Consider the following 27,980-nt stretch of genomic DNA (forward strand, 5'->3'; position numbering starts at 1 on the left):
ATAAAAATGTACCTTAACCTTATCAGTAAGAGAGAGAAGGCAGATTAAGAGACCCAGGAAATGGCTGAAAAACATAACAATGCCAGAGCCACTGTCACTGCCTGTGCTTGCAACTGTGAGGCTTCTGTCCAGGCAGGACTGCTCACAATCTATGTTTCCACCCAGGTCCAGGTTTGGCACTGTGGGGACTGTGGGTTGCAGGTTCCTTCCAGTGATGCCCAAGTCAGGGAGTGCCTGAAGTGTGAGTGGTGCCTCTTAACAGTGTCTCTCCAGGAACAGGCAAGAGAAATACAGGAGAAGGTGATGAGGTTCTGAATCATCCTCTGCCATTCAATGCTGGAGGAGACCTCTGGGACTATGGAGGAAGAAACGCCAGATGTAGTGCTAGAGAAGAGAGAGGACATGGACACCCAAGAGGGTGGAAGCTGGAGGCTTGAGACTTCTGGCAGCAAGCATTGATCTTCATCTGCAATCATTCATCTGGAGAACAGATATGCAGCCCTAGCAGCAGAAAGGGAGGAGCACATTCCATTGGTAGAGGAAGACAGGCCAGGCCTCACCAGGGTGGAAAGGATCAAGATAACTGCCACCAGGAAGAAGCAATGGGTGGTGATGGTTGGAGACTCCCTTCTGTAGAGGACAGAAGTAGCCATCCACTGACCTGACCTGTTGTTTTGAGAGGTCTTCCCAGAGCCTGGATCCAAGATGTCACAGAAGAACTATAAAGGCTTATCTGGCCTTCTGACTACTACCCCATGCTGCTCATCCATATGGGCACCAATGATACTGCCAGGGGAGACCCTGGCCATATCAAGAGTGACTACAGGGCTCTGGGTGCAAGGGTGAGGGGCCCTGGGGCTCAGGTTTTGTTCTCATTGATCCTTCCAGTCAAGGGAAAGGGCCCAACCAGGAGTAGGTGTATCCTGCAGATCAATACCTGGCTGTGCAAGAGAGATTTGGCTTCTTTAACCATGGGATGTTCTTCCAAGAAGAAGGACTTCTGAGAAGAGATAGAAGCCACCTGATTAAGAAAAGGAAAAGCATCTTTGCAGACGGGCTTGCTAACCTAGTGAAGAGGTCTTTAAACTTGGTTTACTGGAGGATGGAGACTGAGGTAAGTGGAAAAGTGGGAGACCTGGAGGAAGAGCAAGCCAGAGGGGGCAACAGGGGGACTTCCTGAGAACACTTCCTGAGAAATCAGGGTAATCAACTAGTTACCTCAGGTGCCTGTACACAAATGCACAGAACCTGGGAAACAAGCAGGAATAATTGGAAGTCCTTGCACAGTCATGGCACTATGATGTGATTGGAATAACAGAGACTTGGTGGGATAGCTCGCATGACTGGAGCACTGTCATTGACGTGTACAAACTGTTCAGGAATGACAGGCAGGGGAGAAGAGGAGGAGAAGTTGCACTTCATGTAAAAAAGCTATATGATTGCTCAGAGCTCCAGTATGAAGCTGGACATAGGAGAGGTCCCAGATGATTGGAAAAGGGCAAACAAAGTGCCCATGTTTAAGAAAGAGAAGAAGGAGGATCCAAAGAACTGCAGACCAGTCAGCCTCACCTTAGTCCCTGGAAAAAATCATGGAGCAGATCCTCAAGGAATCCATCTCTAAGCACCTGGGGTAGAAAAAGTGATTAGGAACAATCAGCATAGATTCACCAGAGACAATTCATGCATGACCAACTTGATTGCTTTCTATGACAAGGTTCTGTGGATGTGGGGAAACCAGTGGACGCACAGTAAGGTGGATAGAAAACTGGCTGGAGCATAAGGCTCAGAGAGTACTAATCAATGGCTCAATGTCTGGTTGGCAGCCAGTATCAAGTGGAGTGTTGCAGGGGTCAGTGCTGCGGCCAGTTTTGTTCAATGTCTTCATCAATGACTTGGAAGACGTCATAGAGTGTACCCTCAGAAAGTTTACAGATGACGCCAAGCTGGGGGGAATTGTAGTTACACTGGAGCATATGGCTAGGATTCAGAGTGACTTAGACAAATTGGAGGTTTGTGCCAAAAGAAATCTCATGAGACGCAACAAGGACAAGTGCAAATTCCTGAACTTAGGACAGAACAATCTCATGTGCCAGTACAGGCTGGGGGCTGACTGGCTGGGCAGCAGCTCTCCAGAAAAGGACCTGGGGGTTACAGTGAATGATAAGCTGAATATGAGCCAGCAGTGTGCCCTTGTTGCCAAGAAGGCTAATGGCATCCTGGGCTGCATTTGTAGGTGTGTTCCCAGTAGGTCCAGGGAAGTGATTATTCTCCTCTACTGACCACTGGTGAGGCCACACCTAGAGTACTGTGTTCAATTTGGGGTCTGTCACTACAGAAAAGATGTGGACAACATGGAAAGAGTCCAGTGGAGGGTAACAACAATGGTGAAGGGTCTGGGGCACATGACTTATGAGGAAAAACTGTGGGTACTAAGCATATTTAGTCTAGAGAAGAGAAGACTGAAAAGGATTTAAGAGCTGCCTTCAACTATGTGAAAGGGGTTTTGAAATAGGATGGAGCTAAACTGTTCTCAGGGTGAGAGATGACAGAACAAGGAGCAACAATCTCAAGTTGCAGCAAGGAAAGTTTAGGTATCATGCTACCCTATTTTGCACTATTTCCACAAGGTTCCCATTAGCAGCCAAACTAGAAAAGCACATGCGAGGCAGGGTAAAAACAGGGGTGACAGGTGAATTCTTCCATCACGAAATCATTCACTTGTAAAAGCTCCCTCTCAAAGATGAGAACAAGGGCTATAAATTACAGTGATCTAAAAAGCTGTTTCCTACCGCTAGTGGATTTTCATGAGCTACAGAACTAACGGGCCTGCAACTTTTGCCATTATTTGTTAATGATATCTATGCAGATTATTAGATAAATTCTATCACTCCTTTTTATCACTTTAGGCACAGCATTGGCACTGTGTAGATACTGATTTTGCAAGATGGGAAAACTCCTATTTCACTGTCACAAAATAGACAGCTGAGATGTTCAGTGGTTGTTAAATCATATCAGTGCAATTAAAGGTGCTTTTGTCAGCTAAGGATCTGGGTCAAAAGACTAAAGGCTTGATTTTCCTGCCTCATCCAATTTTGTGGAACACCCAAAAGTAGAGCAATATAGGTATGAATGAGAATGGTAACAACCTACAGCCTAAACCCCAAGTTGTTTCTGAACCAGAATACATCTGTCCTTGTAGCAGAAAACCATTTTTTGCCTGCCCCCCATCCAATGTGAAACCCCTCCATATGGCAAAAAGCCCCTTTTGCAGTATTTCCCCCCTTTTGGGAATGCTTTCTCTTTTCTACTTTTTCTTCCATCTTTCCTCTTCTTCTTTTATTATATTATTATTTTATAGAAAATAAGGTGTACTTTTAATAAAATATAGTTTGGAGATACTTTTATGGGTATAAAATAGTATCCTGCATCAGTATGTCTCCCCCTCCCTGCCCCCATTGTAGTCTATTTGTTGTATGTGCCATGGTATTTCACCCTTTTATGTTTTATATTCTATGCTTTTTAACTTTGTAACAAATGTACTTTAAGTTTAAAAGTAAGTTGTACCATGTAAAAATGTTAGCAAGGGCGGGAATCAAACCGCGGCTTCTTTGTATGGAGTGGGTCCCTGAATGAATTTTGATTGATTGCATAACACAGTAGCTAGACAGGATAACAAGTTAATGAGTGTCAATTAACACCTATGAAACCACACACTAAGGAGAGGAAAAGATCAATACAGAGCCAGGAACTCCCTGAAACTTCACTGTTAAAGGTACAGAAGCCCCAGTTTGAACTAATCAACTCCGAAGACGGACTCTTGTGACTGAATACTGCCCCCCACACAATCAACTGCCCCCAGAGCCCTATTCATCACAGCAGTGAATTAATCAAACTTCATCAATGGATTCCCAAGACTGCATGTACCTGCAGATGTGACCCCAGGGGCTGATAGCTGCCATCCAGCAACCACCAAGGGGGGCATCCCACAAGGTCAATGGATTGGGTGAGCCCAAAAATTGAGAAGTCACCAAAGTCTGATGGAGAGGGATAAAAGGCAGCGAAGAATGACCCCCAATGGCACCCTCTTTGACCTGACCAGCACCCTGCCTGTCCAGCCAGAAGGACCAGCCAGCAACGCACTTCTGAAGCAACATCGCACTGAATGAAGCCCCAACTGGGGCAGTGAAGGACTGAAGAGGAGATGAGATGTGCAATATTTCAATTTAATCCAGATATAGTAAATATAGTAAAAAAAATCTGAAGCATTTTGTGGTAAGCTGTTCTAGAACACTAGATACTACCAGTGTACTATAAAGATTTTTATTGCAACAGGTAAAGGTAGGATGAAAGAAATAAGGATATTTCTTTTGTAATATTTTTCACTTGCATGTATTTGAACACTACATTTCCAAGTTAATGCTGCTTACTCTTTAATGAGGTCCTGAAGAGAGAGGTTCCAAGGAAGCAAGGCCTGTATAGCTGAGGTCAAGAACAGCAGGACAACACTTCAGAGACATTTGTAAGAGAAGATAAGGAACAGGTAGACAAGCCTAATATTGTTAATGACATAGAACAGTGGGGGCCAAACCTTTTGGCAGGCATGCCTCAAATTAGCCCTGCCCCCTCTCTAAGTGCCACTCCAGTTCCCTCACTTTGTCTGATCTGCTGCTCTGGTTTCTGCTTCCTGCCTTACCTGCCACTGTGCAGCCTATCCCCTCCCTGATCTGTCCTGTGCCACATACAGAGATTGCTCGTGCTTCTTGTGGTACAGGTGCTATAGGTTAGCCACCCCAGACATAAAGGAAGCATGGAGAGACAAGCATCAATGGACAAATATATACAAGTCAGGAACAGAAAAGTGAAAGGGTCCTGAAGCAGAGGAGAAGACATTGTGTTCAACAAAGTGATGGTTTGATTTGGTAAAGTGATAGTACAACATAGAGAGGGGCAGCTGGAACAAATGAATAGCACTACTTTGTACCTTTTTTAAAGTGCTCAGATACCATGTTGATGAACATGCTACAAACACCTGCATACATACATGGAAAATAAATCCTTGTTCACCATAGCAGGCATCCAGAGTGGCTTAGCAGACTGAAGAACTTAAAAGAAAATGTTATTCAGGCCACCCATGTTCTTCCTTAAGGCATTTTATTCCTTGGGATGCTCTGAGTAAACTAATTACAGGAAAAGAGACAAAACAAATGGGTTTTAGATAGCTAGAAACCAAACCAAGAGATAAAGCCATCAGTGGCTATCTCTGCACCTCTGTTCTCCATGTATAGTTGTCTTTGTGCCAAAAAAGGTTCTTGTATCATTTCTGCCTTCATCATCTTCTTTCCCTCAATTTGCCTACAGGCCTGTCTAATTTTCTTCCTCTGAACATCTATGCAAAAGTAGAAGTCATGTAATCATATAGGCATGCCTGCATTTTTCACAACCATATTCTTAAAACCTTTGGAAACCTGATGGACTGACCTTTAAATGTGAAAATCTTAAGAGGAAACTAAAAGGGCAAAAGACTGAATTATGGAAGGAGAGGTGACTTTGCTTATGTTGACTCTGAATAAGTGCACTGATAGACTAATCACACTATCTGGATATATGTAAAAGTAGTGCTATGAACTTAATGTAGCTCTCTGCATCATTATTCAGCTACATGTTTTGTAGGGGGAAAAAATCAGTCTATGAAAATTTTACATCTGCATAAAAATTTCACTGAAGCTAATGATGACACAAGGTAAATGGTAATAATAAGTCAAGTGGGGTATTATATTCAATTCTTGGCAAGTCTCTTCAAGAAAGATTCTGATAATGTGCAGAGCATTCAGTAAACAAGCATATTTAATTCAGAAGGTGAAAAAACTAACTCATAAGGATTGGTTAAGAGAAACAGATACATATAAGCTTGACCAAATATATCTTTGGACACAAATGTCACCCAGTCTTGCAGCATAAGAACTGCAAGGGAAAGGAGTTGGTTTGGATGTTACAAAATTAACAGAATTAGATATATATAAAAAAAGAAGGAAATAAAATTCAGAAAAAAACTCTTAGATGTGTTTAAGGTGCAATTTTCTAATGGTGAAATTTTAAAAATTATGTATAGGCTGTGCTTTACTTATGCAATTTTTCTAGGCACCCTTATATCGCCCATTGCTATAATATCCAAGTGTCTTGTCATCACTTTACAAACAGGAACACATGGCCCTCAACCTCACAGGTATTTAGGTGCCTATCTTGTGAAAAACCTTTGAGAAGTTGAGTGTACTGGATGCACAAAGTGATTTGCCCAACATCAGAAAGGAAGTATAGGATTTCCTTGCATGCCACACCCTCCTAAATAAGACAAGCACTTTGCTTTTGGGAATGTAAAATGAAGAAGAAACATACTCCAGGAATGTGGCAGACCAAATTCTTATCTCAGTCATTCTAGAATAAATCAGGAGTACCATCATGGACATTGATGGACTTTCTGTGGCTTTGCAGTCAAAAAAAATACCAAACCCTTTCCATCCAAAGTAATGCACTATTTTGAAGCTTTATCTATTAACAATCCTTTTCATTTTGATCAGTTTATTAGATTAATAACGATACTTCTCTTCAACTATAATGAATAAACTGTGAACAGGTTCAGTGACAAGGCAAAACCGAATTCAAAACTTAGTCCAAAACTAGGAATCTTATTGTTTTAGTTAAGATGCTGAATGTAATCTATGCTCTGCTATGATTCCGTATTTGCAGGTTGTTTGTATGAAGATGCTATCCATTCACTTTCTTATTTTCTTCTCGTTGCTAAAAGCTTTAGTATCATTCAGATCCTGGAATGGCTTGCATGTTGTAATTTTTACCCTGAAGATCTTATACATAGATGATGAACCAAGATGCTTTCCAAATATGTCTAAAGGGAAAAGGAAAAGTAAGAAAACAGACTTATTTAAGATGAACATCCTACTTAAACAAGTAACTGACTTGGCAGGCCCTGTTTTTCTTCTGTTCCTGAAACACAGTCTAGGCAAAAGCATTTCCTGCGGGAGTTGTTAGGTCTGAATAATAAAACAGATAAAACACAGAGAAGGCTAGGAAGAAAAGCACTTTCAAAGGTTAAAGGAGAACAACTGATTTTTAAAATGAATTAAATTGATAGAAATGTAGTTGGCCCAAAAGAAAGGAATGTGTTTTCCTGTGTATAAAGATATGATGTGGGCACTGTTGATAAAGATAGCAGATATAAATATCTGGAAGCTATTAAAGTGGATCAGTGTGTTGTATTTCAATATAAATACTATGTTTCTCTACCTGATCTTGTCCCTTTTCAATCTCTGTGAAATTCAGCAGCAAAACTCCTCATTTTTGGGCCCACATTTGCCATTACCATAAAGAGGTTGAAGGCATAGAAGACTGCACTAGGATCCCCTCTGTTTTCTCCTTGGAGCTTTTGCACCTCAGCAGACCAATCTACAGTTCTCCTCAGCTTCAGGATCAGTTTGTTTTCACAGAAGAGCAAGATACACTGTGCAGAGCCCCTAAGACTTCACAGCTGCTTCAGCCCAGCTTCACTTTCATTCTCTACTGAGGGAGTTCCATAGGAAATGTGCTGACATGCAACCTCCAGCCAACATCTGTCCCCAAGATCCCCTCTCACAGGTTTCCTTAACTCACTATTAAGCCTTCTATCAAACATGAGGAAAAAGCAGAAGTGAGAGCGATCCTAGATTTTTAAAAATAGCACAGGAAGCATGAAATGCTTGTCTAGATAAGTTTTAAGTGTGCCTATAATTAATAAGTCTTAGAAGCTGCAGGAAGGGGAGCTTGAAATGCACATATAAATACAGGGTTATTTTGCTCAATGAATACAGCCCTACACTTGGACAGGAGACATGGTCTCATTCCTTGGATTGCAGAGGCTTGCAAGTTGACACATGGCACATTACTTCACTTCTCAAGATCTGTTTTTTGCTATCCATAACATTGAGATAACATTTTCATAAAGCATGCTGAGATCTACAGAGGTAAAGCATTAGATAAGGATTATAATTATTAAGCCTACCTGATTATTAAAAAGTGGAGAAATAGAGCTCAAAGTGTCTAGTTGGCTAGGAATACATGCTGTCATCAAAAGTATCCAACTGCATAATCTCTAATAAGACAAGAAAGAGAATCAGAACAACTATCCAATTCACATGGCACTACTAATTACCTTTGGCCCTAGGCTGATACTGACCTATTGTATTTAAAATGGGAAGAATATGTCTTAATACTCTTATATTTTAAATGAAACTCTTGCACAGGATGTTGAGTAAGAAATAACACATGATTTATCAGAATTTGCAGGTCATGTGACTGCAGAGGAGCCAGTAACAGATGCTACTTTGTAATTCTCAAATGGTTCATTTGTAATTCAAGCACCACTTGACAATATTTTTACTACGCACAGTTGAATGTAAGAACAGAAAAGTCACTACAGATTGGAAAAAACTACATTTAAATGGTTCTGGCTTCAGCGGAATCACATTTAGAATGAATGACTATTCAGGATAAATGTTTAAAAACATGTTATTGGGATCATCAGCACAGAGACCTATGGGTAAAAAACTAAAATCATCTTTGTCTGCTGCAAAACTTATTGACCTAAATTAGTATTCCAAGAATTAGGTGCCAGGAAAAAGAACAGAAGAAATATTGACAGGGAATACTACAATTAGTCCTACTTCAAGTTAGACAAGTGAGATTACAAATCAAAAGCAGCTAACAGCCTACAAAAGTAGCAACTGTATGTTAGCACCAGTGTAACATAATTTGGGAGGAAAAAACTAAAATTATTTTTGTCTGCATCAAAACTTATTGACCTAAATTAGTATTCTAAGAATTAGGTGCCAAGAAAAAGAAAAGAAGAAATATTGACAGGGAATACCACAATTAGGCCTACTTCAGGTTAGATATGTTAGAATACAAATAAAAAGCAGCTAACAGCTTACAAAAGTAGCAACTGTATGTCAGCACCAGTGTAGCATAATTTAGGGATTGCCATTGTATGATACAGTTATACAGCACTTAACATGACCCCCAAATTTGGTTGGGGGTTTTATAAAAGTTATTAAATAATGTACCTTATATAGCCACAATATGGGACAATTCTGCAAAAGAAAAAAAAGACATTCAAGCAAAGCCAAAGGACACAGTGATTGTTTCCTACAGATATTTTAGCTATCTGACAGAGTTTGCACGTGGACAGCGGCTACCTAGGAACTAGTAGTAAAGTAGAGGAGGTACAGCAAACACAGGCTGAAGATGGGAAATCAGCTTCAGCATCCAAAGAGGCAACTGCAGAAACAATTATTTTGAGAACATGATTAGATAACCAGTCTTCTTCAGGAATAGAATTTACCGCTAGACGTTCAGTAAAGAGGCTGAAAAATTATCATATTGATTGGTGTCATCCATCTCAACATCCATTTATTAATGTATCATTATGTAGCTCTTGTTTTCAGTCAATATTCTGTTTTATATGGATTTGATTTTTACAAAATGGTGCAACACTGGAATATAATCTCAATTTACACAGGGTGATGCAGCTAAGAAATAAAAGTTCAGGTCTTCTAGAAATAAACTGAAGTCCCTTAATTATGCATACAGTTGTATTATTATCTGGATGTAATATTAGCTCTATGATTAACATAAAGATGATCTGACTGATAAAAAAGAAATTAATTTGATAGAAATATAGTACTTTTTACTCTTTTTGTGTTTAGATCTTTGAGATTCTGGACAGCCAGTGCTGACATATCCCCTTTCCCTCCTAAACCCTAGTCTGTAAAGATGAAGAAAGCTTCAGGCTATTAAAACTTGATAAAGCTCCCTACTGAATCCCAAATAGGAATAAAATAATCTTAGTGATTTTCTCACAAAAATGTTACATAAATATCTTTAAAACTTACGGAAATGTGAGAAGTGTTATATTAGCTACTATAGGAAGAAGGTGTTTTAAAACGCAAAGGGATGTGTATACTTTTTTGGCACATATGAAAATATTGTTTGTCAACTGTTCCTTCACTGCAAGACACTAAAATCTTTTAAGAAATTTCTGGAACATTTTGTTTCATCCTTCCTTTTTCTGACCCAAGTTTTAATAGTTAATAGAGAGTTGTATAACCTGAATATACATTGCATATGGTTCTGCTAAATATTATGCCTTTAAAGTAATAAAAAGAAAATAATTTTGCAACAAATGTCTCTAGTAAAAGATGTGAAATACAGCAAAGGCTACCCACATTGTCACATTCTTTTTCTTTCTGGCTTTATAAAAATACAAATTTGATATTCTATTACTCTGTGGCTCAGAATCAAAAACCATGAGATAATAAACTAGTATTACAAGTTTATTATATCTTCAAATATAGAAATATATTCCAACAGCAAATTTTAAAGAATAATATAATATTCAGTTTCTTGTTCTTAAAATGGTACACCATTATTCAAAATATATTACTTAATGTACCCAAAATTCAGTTTCCATCAAATTCTATTTAGAATAAATTGGATTTAAAACAACATAATCTTCTACCTCATCCATAAACAAACCCAAAATTTTTCTGAAGGAATTACTTTTGCAATTTAAGTGCAATTATCTAATGGCCCAAACAGTAATTTACTGGAGAAATTTCATGAATATACATTATTATATGTACATTACAATTAGGCATAGGTATGGAAGCAAATTAAGTATAAAATAATAATTGACATGTAATGATTTGAGGAAATATCTGAATGAAAAAAACCTTTCAGTTTTTCAAAAAGTAAATGGACATTTAACAAAAAACTTAAGGAAATTTTCCAACAGTAAGATAAAATAAATTAATTTGTGGAAAGAAAGGAAGAAAAGCAGGAAGGCAGGAAGGAAGGAAGACCAAAAAACAAAAATGCACACCCACACACATGCACACACATAATCACTGGTTCTGTGGGCTATGTGTTAAATAACCACAGCAAAACTGGATTTACTTGAACAGACATAATATGGTATGAACTGGATGTTTCCTAGTAATTTAAATAACACTCTAAGAACTTGTTTAATATAGTAGTTTTTCTATTGAGCTGATTCATGATAAAGCCTATAAAATAATGAATGGTGTCAAGAAGGCAGATTAGTAGCTTCTATTGTCCCTATCTTATAACACTAAAAAATGACACATTAATAAAATGAAAAGGTGGTAATTTCAAAAACTATAAATGGAAAAAAAATATCATACAATGTGTAATTGTGAAACTGTTACAGGATGTTGCATGCAAAAAGTAAGCAAGATTCAAAAACGGACTTCATAGTTATATAAGTAGTAAGAATATACCAGTTACGATAGTTCACTCTAAACAAATTAGGAACAACTGTTAAATCTCATACCTTTGGGTTTTAAACTGCTCTCTAACTACAGTAGACCCCTGATTTACACGAATCCGACTTATGCGTGTCTCACGTTTACTTGATTTTTTATTAGTGTCTGGACTGGAAAATGCCCCTCAAGATGTGCAAGATTTGCATATATATGCATATATATGCAAATGCATCACAAGATTTGCAGGCAGAGTCAAACAGAGCTGTGCTTCCATTGTGCTGCCATTGTGGTAGCAGCATCTGAAGATGCATAAGTGAGACACTAGATGCGCCTCCTACAGGCGATTCCACCAAGAAAAGGGGAAAAAAAGCTACAACTAAGGTATTTCTGGGGTATGCAACCTCTCACTATTCTATTATTTCCTATGGGGAAAGTCGTCCCGACTTATGTTAATTCGACTTGCACAAAATGCTCCCGGAATGCAATACTCGCATAAATTGGGGGTCTACTGTAGTAGAAATCATACCAGGAAGAAAAACTATCCCACAACGGCCTAATGGCAACAGGGGCTTTATTCAACTTCCTGTGAAACATCTGAGGCCATTAGCAAAGATAAATTACTAGGGCTAGGAAGACAAACATTCAAAAAGCCTGAGCCTGAATTGATTCAGTCTTTGCAAGTCAGTTTACCTATCTGGCCAGGCTAAATCACTTTGTAATTTCACATATATCTCAGACATGCAGGCACATGCCTGCAGCGGCTCAGGCTAGAAGCTGGGGGGCACTACAGCAGCCTTCCTTTCCCTTCCCTTCACAGAGCTGAGCTGAGGGGGCATGGCCAAGCCTCAGCACGATTAGGGAGAGCACCCCACCCCTTGATAATGGAGCATTTATAAGCTCTGTTATCAGCATTTATCACCCCATCAGAAAATAAACAGCCTCTATCATTATTTCAAGTTTTTCTTAAACAAAGGAAGGGAAGGAGATTACCAGCTGAGCTGTTTATTAACTCCAAAAAGCCCTAAGCTGACACTGCTGTCTGCCACACCATGGACTGTAGCCAGCATGTGGTCTGCTAGGTAATGCTGAGGTGTTTGTGTAAGGCAGAAGGGACAGGGGATCTCTGCTTAGCAGGGAGTGGTGAGGGGAGGGGGAGAGCAGAAGAAAGCCAGGCAGATGCTGCTGTGCCTGCAAGTCTCTACCAGAGCTCCAGCCAGGGAGCAGAGGGGAGGGGCCAGCCCTGCTGGGGAGCAGAGAGCCCCACCAAGCCCAGAGAGTGTGCCTGGATGCTGGGGGTTTCTGATTTAACTTAAACCAGTAGGAGTTTTGGACAGACATTGCATAAACCAATTTGAGCCAAATCGGTTATATATGATACTACATTCAACCAGGTTTATCTCAAACTGGTTTTAGCCATTTTCAACCCAGTTTATGTGCACTAAACATTTGTTCTGCTACAGGTTTAAACCTGTTTCTGATCACTTAAACTGGTTTATGTGTAATGTCAGTTGCTAGCCTAGATGAATGGATATGTTTTTGGCCTCAGCTGATGTAGGACATCAGTATGTTTTCTATCTTTCTAAATGTCTCTCAGGGCACCAAATTAGTAAACTCAGCAAGAAAGGGGATCTAAAAAGAACCAATTCCTTCATGACTATTCTCCTTTACATCTTACACATACAGTGACTCTTACCTGTATTGTAGGGTGACTCACATGTTTCTTTATTTTGTGCCATTGTTAAGTAAGAAAATATCTGTTGTGTTACATATAATAGGTCAACATGATGTCTTTGAGGTAAGAAGGTTATACTTCAGCTTTTTCTACTGTTGACTTGGAAAGTTATAGATAAAGGCTATCCACAGAACTCCTGAAGCTTTGAGCCTTTTGCAAAATTACAGCCTGCAAGCCAAGAAGTAACATGCTCCTCCAGTTGCACTGATTTTGTTAAAGAAAATAGTTATAAGAATTATATGCAGTCTTCCAGTTCCTATGTTCTATCTGCCATTTGTTTATTCAAACACTGTTCAACATTTCACTTTATCTAATAGAGCAGAACTTCTATAATAAAAATTATGTTTAGTCAAGCATTCTATTTAGGTTTCTTTTTTCTCTGTGACTTTTCTAAATAAATATCCCACCATAGTTTTCATTGGCACAACTTAACCAAATGTATTCAATTTCCTTTAACAATATAAAACAGTCACAAGAGTTCTGGAGTTTCTAACTTTAAAAAAAACACTATACAAAGGTTTTCCCTTAAAACATTGCAATGGAATGAAATAGATCCCAGCATGATCAATTGAAAATATGCTTTGGAAGTTCTACTGCATAAGTAAGGTGACTCATAAAATAAACTGTTTTGAAATTTTGCTCATACAAAAGAAACTATATACCTTTAAATAAATAAAAGCTACTATATACATTAAACTGTACATTTAAATGAGAGATGACATGAAATTGAATAAGTTTAGGGCTGGCTTTTCAGCAGCAAGGATGATATCCTGACTTTACTATAATTCTGAATAAACTCTGGTTTTGACTTTTTTTTTCATTCTAGTGGCAGCCACATGAACGAACCACCATATTTCTGTATTTTTTCAAAATAACATTAGAACTGTCATCAAAGTAAAGCACTGAGATTGCATTCAGTTTTGTAGGTGCACAGCAGGGCTTGGGTACATGATCAGGAAACATCAGATGAACCTGAAAAATAAGAAAAAACAGCTCATATATCAAATAGAAAGGTGCTGTGCCAAAATCCATGCAAAATCTCTCTCTCTAAACTATCAGCATTTTAAAGTTTTAGTTATAGCTATTTTCATACAATGCTTACCTCCAAGAATGCTCCACTGATTTCAAAAGTGCAGTGAGAGCCATGCAATAACAGGAGATGGAGAGATAAGTTAGGAGGATCAGTCAAGAGACAAATTTGCTTTTCATATGATATTTGAAAAGAGTTGGAGTTAGACTCAGGAAGCACTTAAACATATGGGTAATGCCATCTCTACTGAGGACAGCACTTGCATGCTTAACCCTGAACCACGTGCTTAAGTCCCTGACTTAAATAGGACTTAAGCACATGCTAAAGTACTTTCCTGAAAGAGATGCTTTCTTGAATCAAAGCCTTGATAAAGGAAGAACATATGAAATTTATTTCAGACAGCAAATGCCATGGAAGTGAAGGTTCTCACACACAGGCTAAGCACAGACACTCAAAAACCCTGAGGTGAAGCAATCTAAGTTTTGCACTTTACTCTAAGCACCTGCGGTTAGGTCAGAAGTGAACAGAACAGATATTTGCCCTTCAATGGGGGAAGGAAGCTTGCAAACTGCCTGTACTGGCCAAAGCCAGAAGGCTGGGGGTGCTTCTGCACACCGCCCAACAGGCTGTTGGGAAATGCCAAAGCCAACTGAGCAGCCAAGCACCTGGTTGGCCAGCGTGGCCCCTCTCCCCAGCCCTGCCACCCCTGCCAACAGCCAGGTGTCAGTGGCAGCAGGGGCAGGAGCAGAGGCCTCTGCCCCAGCCCCTTCCCCAGACCCAAACTAGCACAACTGGGGGGTGAGGGGGCTGCACCAGGGGCCTCCATTTCCCCATCCATTCTGCCTCCCCTGTCACAGGCAGGATGTGGGGCTGGGGACAGAGGAGGCAGGGCCAGCTAAGTTTTTCGCAGGAGCAGCTGAACATGAGCCAAGTTCCAGCACACTGCTGTGCAAGGGGTCGAAGGAAGAGGGGACCGCAAATGTACCTGGGATGCCAGTGGACTGCAACCCAACTTGAGTCACTAGGGGACCTAGTACAGAGGTTTGATAGACCAGTCTAACATAAATCATTTAAGTCTGACACCACATTGATCCAGGTGTATATTAGACCAGGTTCTATTTTTAAACCAGTCTACATGCATTGAACTTTGTTCAGTTACAGGTATTAACTGGTTTCTGAGCACCTATACCAGCTTATGTGTAATGTCTGTACCTGGCCAGAGTGTCTTGATTCTGAAAAGGGACTAAGAACAAGATTCTTCTTCAGCATCTTTACCATATTATCTTGCTAATTATGGTCCTAATTCTGCTCTCATTAAAGCCCAGAGCATTTTTTTCACTGATTTTAGAAGGAGCAGAGTCAAGTCATGAAATGGGTGCAAGATGTAGGGATAGATAGATAATGCTTTCTATGAGTTAGGCTGGAGTAGGTCAATAGGAGGTTAAACAGAAAGAAAGCAGTTTGGAACAGTATCCCAGCACTAATACAGATCTAGTGGAAATTTCTGAGAATGGGGAAAACAAGTTCTTTGTACTTGAAAGAAGATTGGAAGTAATATTTTGCACAAGCTAAAGGGCTGATAACTGGGGAGGCCAGAAAGAAGGGAATTATAATAGAAAGGGCAAGAGATTATTGAGGCATGGGTGAAGACTTCAACAGTAATAGGTTTCATTTGTATGTTAGGTCTTTCTAAATCTGTTATAGCCATCTGCCTAGCAGTGATATAAGCCTGTAGTCTTTGCCAAACAACAGAGAACAGTCAATCAGGAAACAAATTTTATATAACTGTTACCATGAGAAGATTTTTTAAAATAAGCAATAATAAATCCTGAAGCAGCAGTTTAGGAAGGGCTTAAACACATATATTTCAAAATTGCTTAACAAATGAAAGCAAAATATTGACAGAAGAGAGATTTTTCCTCTTCTAAGCAGACTTTCACTCTGCATAATCCTCTGGATTCTACTAACCCCACACCCACGAGCTCTCCAGTTTTAGGAACCATATATATTTGTCAGGGATACATTCAGTTTTTACAAAGTACAATTTCCAGCCCTCTCTATAATGAGGACAGGTTTACACATACAAACTATGCACAAGAATTCTCTGTCTCCCCTCATTCCCTCCTCAGACCCATGCCTAGAGCCCTTTAATCATGTAGCTGACATTTCCATTACTTTTTAGGAGATGTGCTATTGCTGATAGCTAAGATGCTAGGGCCTCTATAAGCTGTGTCCTGGATATTTGCCAGTGAGACTGCTCCTCTTCTAAACAGCTTTTATAGATTCTGACCAGTCTGGGTCACAGGATCAAGTTGACAGCTCAGTGATATGAGGAGCAGCTGGATGTGGTGGATTAAGTCACATGGGAGCTCCTGAAGCTGAATCCTGGTTTTAACACTGACTCTATCTGTGATCTCAGTCAAGTCACATGATCATTCTGCCAAAACAAATCCTTAGATCCAAACACACCTGCACTCCATGAAGTGCTGATAAAATTTTTACATTCTCTAATAAATGTGATACTAGCATATGGAAATAGGTTGAGATTTTCAAAATCCTTCTGCATCAGCCTACCTCTGGTTTCCCAGAAATCAGTGGGAGTGTATCCATTTACTCACTGACTTCAGTAAAAAAGATACAACTATTCAAATTATTTTATTTGGGAAAGTTTTTACTATTGTAGGCAACTTAGATCTATTTCCCAGGAAAAAACAAGTGGTGGACCAAAGGCTTCCCCCATGCTTCTTTTAAAAAGGCAGGTAAATTTGAAGAGGTACTGAGGAAATAGCACTTCCCAACCCAAAGAGGAGTCCTTTTCAAAATGATGTAATCACCATGGGTGGGGATTGATTACATTTGTATTTGGGTGGGGTGCATGAAAAACTATTTCCCAAACCATCCCCATATGCACACCTTGAGTAATTCTAGATTTTGTAAAATTAAAAACAGAAAGCTTTCAGCTACTGTTATCCCAACTAATTTATGTGCAGTTAAAATTCCATTAGGCGCATGGACTTTTGGCTACACAATGGGATGCATGTGTAGAACAGGCAAAGGGGTATACAGTTCCTAACAGGCCACAAAAAGGAGGGAAAATTAAAGCATCTAATTTTAAATAAAGAAATCTGAAAAAAGATTCTACAAAGTAAGTCTGGTAGATTCTTGAAAAAATTAAATGCCCAAAAGAAAGAAGCCTTGTATGGCTGTATCTTATATGATACATGATTATATAAGAGACATTTTACCTAAGGTCTCGTTGGCTTTGGTAGGTTTTCTGGGCAATGTTTACATAATGATAAATGGTTATTGACCTACTTCTCTTCAGTTATTTATTGCAGATATATGATTATCTTCAGCATCATAAACCCATTGGTATATTCCTTGCCAAGTAATACACACTTTCACTTCTTTTACACCACACCTCTTGCTTATTTCTAACCTGTGTCTTCTTCCCTTCTTCTACCCTCCCTCCCTGTGTTTCAGTTCTTGCTCAACTGACTGTCAGGATGGAGGATACAAGATCAGTGAAGTTTTGGCTGGGGCTCACTGAGGTTGAATGGGAGGAAGGGGAAATAAGACATTTTAAGCATTTTTCTGATAACAGCTGAAAACAGTCACTGTACATTAATATAATGTATTCATGTTAATAAGGAAGTCAAAAGTTGTATAAAATACTTGGAAATTGGATGGGAATACTCTTTTGCTTCTTGCTATGACAGTATTTTCATGTATTATTGTATTTTAAATGGAATGTAAACCTATCGCACGGCATTCTGGACATTTCATCCACTTGCCATTGCAATCATTGAAGCATGTCTTTGTAATGGGTTGTAATTTAAACAAAAATAATCCAAACCTAATACTTATAAACAAAGAAGAAGATGCAGCCATTGCACAAGGATTCTATGTGCTCAAAAAATGATATAACATAGACATAAACATACCAAAGTCTGAACAATGGCATGGTTGGTAGCATTCATGTGGGCATTGAGGGGAAAAGAACATTCTCCATCACAATAAAAGGCAGCATAACCCTCTGGAGCAATAATCCAATCCTGAGAGAGAGAGGAGAGAGATGAAGTAGATGAAAAAGCACTTAATCCTTTCTAATTCAAATGTGTATCAACCAAAATTAGGTCTGTGTATCATATGGTCCAGGAAAAAAATGAACCTTAATATAAGGTATATATATTTTTTCAGAAATAGTCCTAATCTCCTTTCCTAGAAAACAAAAATAAAAATTATGTTAAATCTAGAATTATATATTGAATATTCTGGGTAACCAAACTCTGAGGGAGTTCAGGGAACTGTATGTACAAACAAGCCTTTAAAACATGTTTCCTCCTTCAAATTCTTGCACACTTTCTGGTTCAGTGTAAATATGCAAAATCCACCACTCTCCACCATACCCAATATCATTGATGCTATGATTTGCATAAAACTAAAAATATTTATGGTCACTGAAACTGCATGTGACCATACACATTAGGGATATCACAGGATAAACCATTCTGATGCCTTTACTGAACGAGAAAGCATCTGAGAATTATTCACAGAGAATGAAAAGTATTTTATTAGTTTAGTTATTCTCCTTTAGCCTGGCAGAGGTGATGGTGGTTTGGGGACAGAGTATTAAGTACAGATTGTTGAGGTTAACCCTATTTTCACTTTAGCCAGATTCAGTTTTAGTTTCACTGATCTAATTCTGAACAGTTTTACTTAGTTAAGTGTTCACATTAAGAAAGATTATGCCATATTACATTGCCAAGACTTTCAGAATGCCTTACAAAACTATGGGCCAGATTCTATCTATGAGTAGAAAAACCTAGAGAACTGAAGGTACTTGGGAAACTTTGCCTAGTAAAAAAAATGGTGACATGGTTAGAGCTTGAGATAGGGAAATCTGAATTCAAGTCTCTGACCTGCAACAGATAGTTGTATGATTTAAGAAAGCCATTTATCCTTTCTGTGCCTCAGAATCTCTTCCTTGCCTCACTGAAGGATTGTGAGGGTAAATACATAAAATATAAGATATTACAGTATTTCATAAGGCAATATGAGTAGCTAAAATAGAAAAAGTAGAATTCTTGAGAGACCACTGAGAGAGTTACACTTTAACTCTGTAGAGTAAGCAGGGAGCTCTAGTCCTGCAGATGCCCCATAATCTACATACAAACTATGCAGGAAACCATAGAAAACAGAGGCGGTTGGGCAAGTGCCTACTACACCATCTCTGCTACCTGAACACAGAATAAAACAGCTTTCATTGGCTGGGAATGACCTAATCATTATTCCTGAAAATAAAGATGTTCCTCTACTGAGCTTTTCTTCCCTCTGATAAAAGTAAAATTGAGGCTTTCCTGGGCTTTGTTGCCTTCATGGCTGCATTTCACAATCAGGCAGGTTGAGTTCATTTTGGAATATATCAATGCCACTTATCCGGAAAAAGGGGTTGCAGCTGGATAGCATGGACCATCCTGTGTGCCCCTGTATCTCTAAGAGTAAGACCCCACAATATCCTGTTCACAGCTGTCATTATGTGGCACTTGTAGAGGGCCAAATTCAGATTTCAAACATTCCTGTACCTTTGAGATGATCAGAGCTGCAATTGTGGTTTCTCAAATACTGAAAAAGGCTTGAATGGCACTACTGATGAACCCCAAAACAAAATACAGAGGATGTTCTAATCTAGTATAATGGGAGCCCATCTCTAATGAAATGTATGTTTTTTTCCAGGCTATTAATGTTTGAAGGATTTGTCACATACCAGTCAATCATTTCCTTGCAGAGATCTATGAGCTAGAAAAAAGTAAACAGTTCTAGAGCTATTGCCAAAGGCAAACATATAGTTTAACAGATAACTGCAAAATGATTGCTCCACCTGCCCCTTTTAATTTAGTTCCAGTTATCATCAGGAAAAATCCCAGTACAACTACTGGATGAGTCTAAAAAGAAATAGCACAAATTAAAATGTATAGCCTTTGTTTTCATACCTGCCATCCCAAGTCACGGAAGCTCACGTACAGTTCATGTTTTTTACAGGCTTGTTTTTGTTCACTTGTGTTATAATCTACAGAAAACAAAAGCAAAAAAAAACCCAACACGTTTAGCAATACTGACTTAAGTATTAGTTATGTTAAGTTTTCAGCAAAACCATAAAGAGGAATGGAACAGAAAAAAATGTCTATTATTTTGTTAAAGATGATTAAAAAAATCAACATAAAACTTTGAGGTTCAGAATCCCACATCTCAGGCTGGTATGATTCAGGATATAGTAGAAACTATACCTCTAGTACGATCAGAAAATTTTTACCCACTACCTACTTACTGAGTAGCTTTGTAGGTCTGATAATATTGCAGAATTAATTCTGCAAGCTGGAAGATGGACATAAGGGGCCTGATCAAAACTTACTGAACTCAAGTGCATTGATTTAATTAGCTTTTGCCCTCAAATGCCAGACAAATAGACTGGAAGCCCAATTTCAAATTAAAAATAAAATGTTTTCAAAATTGTTTTTAAATAATACAGGTTTATTAATTACAGTTATTTAAATATTGCTGCATTTTGTAGTGTTAGATTTTAAACATTTTCTAATTTACATAAATAGATATATTTTCACCAAGAACCTTCAATTGTTAACAAGGTAAACAAGTAGCAAAACAGATGCTTTTCAAAGACTTGAATCACTGCCAGAGATTTCGAAGGCTGGAGGAAAACAGAAAGCTTTCTCTGAACTCCCTTGTTAGGGAAGAGCATACTTTCTAGGGAAGTGAGAAGACTGCTTCTCTATTGCCTCCAACAGGATGAGAAGACAGAGAGGTAGGACAAATGACCTCATGCTATCCAGGCACCACCTGTGGAGTTCATAGGCTCGTAGGATAGTAAATGCTGGAAGAGACCTTATAAGGTCATGTAGTCCAGCCCCATGCTCCCTGACTAAACTATTTCAGACAACTGCCTGCTCTAGCTCTGCAGTTGTCATTCCTGTTAATACAACCCAGTGTGCTGTTAGCTCATACACAGTTTATGGTCTACTATAAACCCCAGGTTCTTCTTTGCAGTGCTGCAGCCTAAGCCAGCCATTCCCCAATCTGTATTTGTGCATGCAATTATTGCATCCCAAGTACAGGACTTTGCACTTGTCCATGCTGAATCTCATCTCATTGATTGGAAACTATTTTTCTATTCTATCCTGGTTATTCTGGATCCTAGCCTCCAGAGTGTGCATCTAAAACTAGCTCAGTGTTATCCATTAATTTGCTATGCGTGTACTCAATCCATCATCATTAATAAATCATGAATTAAAATGCTGAACAATACAGGCCCCAGGATAGACCGCTGTGGTACCTCATTTGGTAACTCCTCCCAACTAGGAATTATGTTTAAAAATCATTAAAAAAAACTCAAAGAAAAACAGAAACTGAAAAGCAAAAGTGTGTGTGTGTGTAAATTTTAAGTTTTTAAAAAGAGTTTTGGTTTTCTTATTCTAATTTCTAAAGTTCTTATTCTGCTTTATAAGCTGATTTCTAGGTTTTGTTATTTAAAAAAAAAGTTTCAAAAAACAGTTTCAAAAAAAGTTTGCTTGGAAAATTTAGAGGTGGATTTTTGTTCAACTTTTGATGAAAAATAATTGGCATTTTTCTGTTAGTACTCTCCAAATATTGTAAAATGAAGTGAACAGCTTTTTATGTTGCCTCTGGAACATACAGTAAGTTCCTTAGAGAAATTGTCACTGGCAGTTCTTGTTAGAAGTTGGACCTTCATCCTACAAGCTTTCTTCAGCTCATTATAGGAAAATTCTGAAATATGTGCCTAACTTTTGTTAAAAACGTAACAACATAAATAAATAATTTCATCATTATCTTAAATTTATGAACAAAGAAATCAGAGAAATACAGACCATCTAGTTTTTTCCTTTGCTGTGAGATCAAATTAAGTGTACTTAGTTCATCTCTGACAAGACACAGACTTTTGTCAAATCTATTCTTAAAACTTCTGAGGAAGGGAATTCAACAACTTTCGCAAATACCTAAAGTAAATCTTCTAAGTTAATTACTTTTTGTCCCACCCCAGTGGATATGGAGAACAATAGATCATTGTTCTCTTTATAAACATTTGACTTATTTGAAGATAGTTATCCTCTTGCTCCCTAAGTCTTCTCCTGATCAGACTAAACAAACTCCATTCTTTCAACCTTCCTAATACGTCATGCTCTCCAAGCCTCTTATTTTTGCCCTGCTCCTTTGGACTCTCTCCAAGGTATCTGGATTGTTTTTAAAGCATGGTACCCAAAACTAGACGATGTATTCCACCTGAGGCATCACCAGCACCAAGTATAATGGAAAATTCCTTCCAATGTCTTGTATATGAGAATTCTGTTAATTCAGTCTCAAATGAGATCTGCTTTTTTTTTCTTATCATACTACTACACTGCTGATTCATATTTCATTTGTTATCCACTATAACCCCTGAATCCTTTCAAACCATATTGCTGCTCAGCCAGTTATTTCCCATGTTGTACTTGTGAATTTGATTTCCATTTTCTAAATATAGTACTCTGAATTTGTCACAACTGAATTTTATTTTATTGATATTGGACCGCTTCTTCAATTTATCAAGATTGTTAGGAATGCTAGTCCTCTCTTCCAGAGTACTTGTTATCTCTCCCAGTTTGATATCATCTGCAAACGCTATATGTGTAGTCTCTAATTCATTATCCAAATAATGAATGGAAATATTGAAGGACTTTACTTGAAATGGTAGTGGTGAGGTGATATTGTTGGCATGATGGTCCAAGAAATATGTGACAGTCAAGAATTTTTGTGGAAGATATTTTTTATTGGAACAACGGTGTCGTCAATTAGGGTATAAAATAGGCAAGCTTCTGCGTATCATAACACCCTTCCTCAGGCCTTCTCAATTTGACAGTAAATCATTTATAATGCTTCTCTAATGACAGCTTTTTCAATCCCATTTGTGCCTCTATCTTATAATAATTTCAGATAGGTCATATTTCCCTAGGTTGCTTATAAAAGCTTCATATGAGAAAGTGCTAAAATCTTTACAGCCACCCAGATATATTGCATTTACTACTTCTCCTTTATCTTCTAGACAAGTTTATCCTGCCAAAGAAAAACTAAATTGGTTTGACATGACTGTCCCTGCTGAATCAATGGTGGCTTTCTTATGACCTTATGAACCATATTCTTTCATAATTTACTTCAGTGTATTCCTGGGTATTCAAGGTAATGAACAGAAATAACAATTGTATCAATATTATACAATACCTATGTAGGCAGTTACAGCCTAACTATTAGGGCTGTGTATTTTTGTAGCAACACAAGTATAGCAACACCATTGTAACTTTAACCTTGTTTCTTCAGGGTTAAAATTACAGTAATCTGACTAACATGTATAACTACAGGGGTATGTAGATGTAACAGTTACATCATAACAGCTGATTTGCACTCCCAAGTTGAAGTTTCCCTTCCTTTTTTAAAGACATTAAAAGATATGTTTGCCCTATGGCCAAAGTTAGGGTAACTAGTTTATCATTCCCTAGATCCTCCTTTCCCCCTTCTTAAACACCGATATTATGTTTGCCCTTCTTCAGTCCTCTGAAACGTCCCTTCTCCTCCAGGAGTTTATGACAATAATTGTTAATAGTGCAGAAATTGCTTGGGCTACTTGCCTTTAGGTACCTTAGAGTGAATTTCATCAGACCCTGCCAACCTGAGTACATTTAAATCATCCAAATATTCTTTAACCTGTTCTTTTCCTATTCTGGCCTGTGGCCCATTCTACCTTTTAAATGAAAAATATTACATTTCTTGTCCCAGTTAAACATTTTTTTTCTAAAGACTGAAGAAAAAAGCCCGCTGCATACTTCAGCCTTCTCTCTGTCCGTGATCTGCTCCTCCATCCCATTAAATAATGAACTACATTATTTTTTATCATCATTTTATTTCTAACATATTTATAGGACTTGCTCAATTATTTTGCTGAAGTGGGCTTTCGAATCCACCACTGTGCAATACTGAATCCTTAGTTAATAATGCTTACAAGCCAAGTACTATATTTTAACTTCTTAAAAGTTTTCTTTGCTAATTTTACATGAATATTAATGTGTTTGACTTCTACCAGCATTGATTCTCACTGAGAGTAAATTTTGAACTCATGTGCGCCGGCTCCCAAAGTAAATTCTAAATGACTATTCTATGAAAATATACACAAGATTGGTTATATGAATAACAGTCACAAAGTGAAGAAATGGAAACAATGCCAAAAGTCATTTCAAATTTTGGTCACAGAGTTTAGAGTAAGAAGTTATAGCATAAACAAGGTTTATGGAATATATTCCCAAGAAAAACACAATCACAAAGCAGTGAAATTTGAAGTATAAATTGTTCTTTATCAAGTTTTTCCTCAGCCAATAGCTTTTTACTTTTAGATACAAACAGAACATTTTTATCACCAAAAATATAACAGAATGGGCATGAGGCTTGTGGAAGTATATATATTTCGAACCATAAGGCTCATGCCCATTCTGTTATAGTTTTGGTTATAAAGGGTGTGTGTTTTACAGAAAGGTATGTATCCAGTGCATAACCTTACATAAATAACCTAGGATAACACAGTTTTAATACATTTTTCAAATAATTTCCAGGATATTCAGCCATACTTATACATATTTACGTATACATACATATATATACATATATACACACGCATATATATATATACGTACACATATACATATATATGTGTGTGTGTGTATGTGTGTGTGTATACACACACATACACACACACACATATATACATGGCTGAATATACTGGAAATTATTTGAAAATATATTAAACCTGTGTTATCCTACATTATTGTTATGATGTTATGCATTGGATACATATCTTTTGGTAAAACAGCTAAACCACACACCTATTTAGAATGCTAAATAACTAAAGTAAATCCATATTCCTTCTCAAAATTCTGCCATTTATATGAGACAAATGTTGTGTATAATGTAACATTGCATAAAAGTGTCCAGGGTGACATTTACAATAAGATCTGATGCCAAGGATTGCATTTCGCATAGTGTAGCTTCAAGGTCCATATGCTTATTTTGTCAGGAATCAAAACCATGGGATATTGTGACTAAATAAACTTTCTACTTAAGCCATTCAGGGATTGCAGTTAAGTTCCAAATCCATATGTGACAGAAAAGTCTTTGGAAAAAGGGCAAGAAAATCAAATGTGTTATTCATAAAAAATGCAGGGCAGTCAGGAAGATTTTTTTTTCAAGGAGATAGGCTCAATTATATTTACTTCTGCCTGAATGTGCAATCACAAAGCACTATATGTTCAGTTAATTAGTGTGCCATCCACCAATAAAATCTAGGAAAGGCACAGTTAAGTTTCCTATTCTTATAATGTTGTAAACAAAATGTCCACAGCCATGCTTTGGACTTTCTGGGTATAAGAATTTTTTCAAGATTTAATTACACATCTTGTTTTAAGCTGTTTATTCTTTTTTTGTCTTCTCTGACAAGATTCACTAGAATTTAATGCTGGCCGCTTTATACCAAAAAAAACCCCTTTTTATCCATTTCAGTGACATCTTTAAAAACCAAAAGTAACCTTTTCTGTGACGAAAATGGGAACAGTGGCTAAGTAGAAACAAACAAGTGCTACATATTCCAAGCCATTGTGTATACTTGCAAATGGGTACTGAAAGGATAAATTCAGGACTGTGCAAAATCAAAGCCCTAAAACTGGGAGGTGTCAAAACTGACCTGTCAACATTATGAAAAACATTTGACCAACTACTACAGTAATTAATATATAAATATTTTTTGTTCTTAATCACATTAGAAATGTTTGTGTGCATGTGCTTGCCTTTAAAAAAAATGTAATTCCTAGTTTTAATTTGCTAGAAGGGAGAAAAAAACAGCATGACACATGACAAGGGGGAATGTCCTAATCTGGTGAGGATGAAATTAAGTTTGTTTCACTTGTGGGAATATATACACAAAACAACAAAAAAGAGAAAAGAATGCTTGGATTCGAGTCAGGATAGGAAGTTCCCACACTAATTTCTTCTGCAACAGAAAGAAAGAAGTTCCTAAATCCTGCAAAGAACTGACCATATCACCTTACAGAACAGTACACCCAACCTAACCTATTGGAAATCAAGACTTTACTCTGAATGCATTAGATCCAGAGTTACTCAGGAGGTCATGAGACAGTGGACCAACCTGCAATGACTTACAACCTTTACAATACCATATCTTACAATGGTAATTCACAGAGGTTATAACTAAGAATATAATTTAGCCTGCTGATGTGACATTATTGCCTGCAAAATCCATTTGCTATTTATGACCAGAATAATTTTTGTATGTGATTTATTTATTAAAGGACTTAATTGTAGTTTTTAGCTCCTAGCCATTGCTAGCAGCTTCACCTTTGCATTCTAAGAAAATGTGCTGCCTTCTATACCCCCTGGAAAGTGGTATAGCATATAGCTTCTGAATATGCAAAGGTGGCCGCTGAATAGGAGAGGGGGGGAAGTTATCCTGCCTAGATCAGCTGGGCAGAACCTAGTCCTGAGGTGGAGCTATTGGCATCTTCATTTGTTGACTTTGATAATTACATTTGTTAAAATAAAAACTTCTTGAAATATTTATACTGTACAAACCACATCACTGATCCTTAGCAACATCCAAGTACCATAGACTAGTTTACTTACCCAAAAAATGGATGACTATTGCAGCAAGGAGCAAAGCAATGGTATGGCAAGTTGGCTTGCTGTAGTTAAGTAGGTGGCAATGCTCACACCTCTGAACATTTTAGCCAGATTCAGACATGCAGGCACATGCGTTTTGTGGCATTGCAAACCTTTTTGTGGCACTCTAAACCATACACCCAGCAGGTTAAACTGTGCTAGGCACTGCTAATTTGCAGCACCAAGGTGAAATTTGCTAGTGGGATTTCCTAGTAGGGAACAACAACAAAAAACCCTGAATAAAAAAAGAGACTCAAAGCTACCAAAGTGACATGTGCTGGGACAAACACTGAGGAGGGGGAGCAAGCAGCCCAGGGCTGCCTACTACTCAAACTCTGTGCACGACGGAGCCCCCTACTGAGGCACCCTGTGCTCCAGCGGGCTTTTCCAGCTGGTGGGGGTGCAGTGTGCCTCAAGACAGGGGAGCAGGCACCTCTGGGCTCACTGTTCCCCTGTCTCTGTGTGCCTTAGTGTGCAGGCTTCACTGTGGAGCCCGCACACTGAAGCACATGGAGCCCCTGTCTCAAACCTTACTGTGCCCCAGCTAGCCCCCACTTCAGCACATGGAACAGCAGGGCAATGTCCCCCACTGCAAAGCCCACACGCAGGGACATGCACTGCAGCACAAAGTAAAAGCCCAAATTTGTGCCCCTACTATTTGTGCTGCTGCAACCACATGTCCCTGCTTATGTGGATGCAACCTTTGTTGTGGATGGCACCATTTTATTCTCTATCTTACCGCACTACTTAACATGTGACAGCAAATTCCAGAGAACTTGTTTTGCTTGTCAGCAGCTTAAGGTGCCGTTTCCCAGAAACCCCTGCATCTATCCCCTTGAAACATGGTAGGCTTTTTGGCTTCAGCAAGAGCTACCACCCCTGCAGTTTTCTCCCCACTGTAGCTTAACACAGACACGTGACATGAGTTTTGCTTTCAGGACTTTGAGGTGCAGTTTACCAGAAACCCCTGCACCGATCATCTGAAAACTTGGCAGGCTTCATGCCCTCAGTAGTGGCTAACAGCTCTGAACTACTCATCTGGTAAAAAACAACAAATTTATATATAGTTAATTGATTTCCCATTATACCCTACGGCCGAATCTCC

At 38.3% G+C, this 27,980-nt stretch overlaps 1 protein-coding gene across 2 annotated transcripts in view; it reads right to left on the reverse strand.

Annotated features, from left to right (window-relative positions):
• Positions 1-13,060: 13,060 nt before the first annotated feature.
• The window catches only part of BMP5 (bone morphogenetic protein 5), a 79,518-nt gene continuing 64,598 nt past the window's right edge, over positions 13,061-27,980 (reverse strand). For both annotated transcript variants that reach the window (XM_019537554.1, XM_019537553.1), the window contains 3 exons: positions 20,086-20,162; positions 18,037-18,147; positions 13,061-14,034 (listed from right to left, as the gene is read on the reverse strand). In XM_019537554.1, the coding sequence (XP_019393099.1) occupies positions 13,885-14,034; positions 18,037-18,147; positions 20,086-20,162 (338 nt within the window). In that variant the 3' untranslated portion in view covers positions 13,061-13,884. The remainder of the gene's footprint in view (positions 14,035-18,036; positions 18,148-20,085; positions 20,163-27,980) is intronic.

This window comes from Crocodylus porosus, unplaced genomic scaffold (assembly GCF_001723895.1).
Source record: "Crocodylus porosus isolate Cpor-Errol unplaced genomic scaffold, CroPor_comp1, whole genome shotgun sequence".
Taxonomy (NCBI): Eukaryota; Metazoa; Chordata; order Crocodylia; family Crocodylidae; genus Crocodylus; species Crocodylus porosus.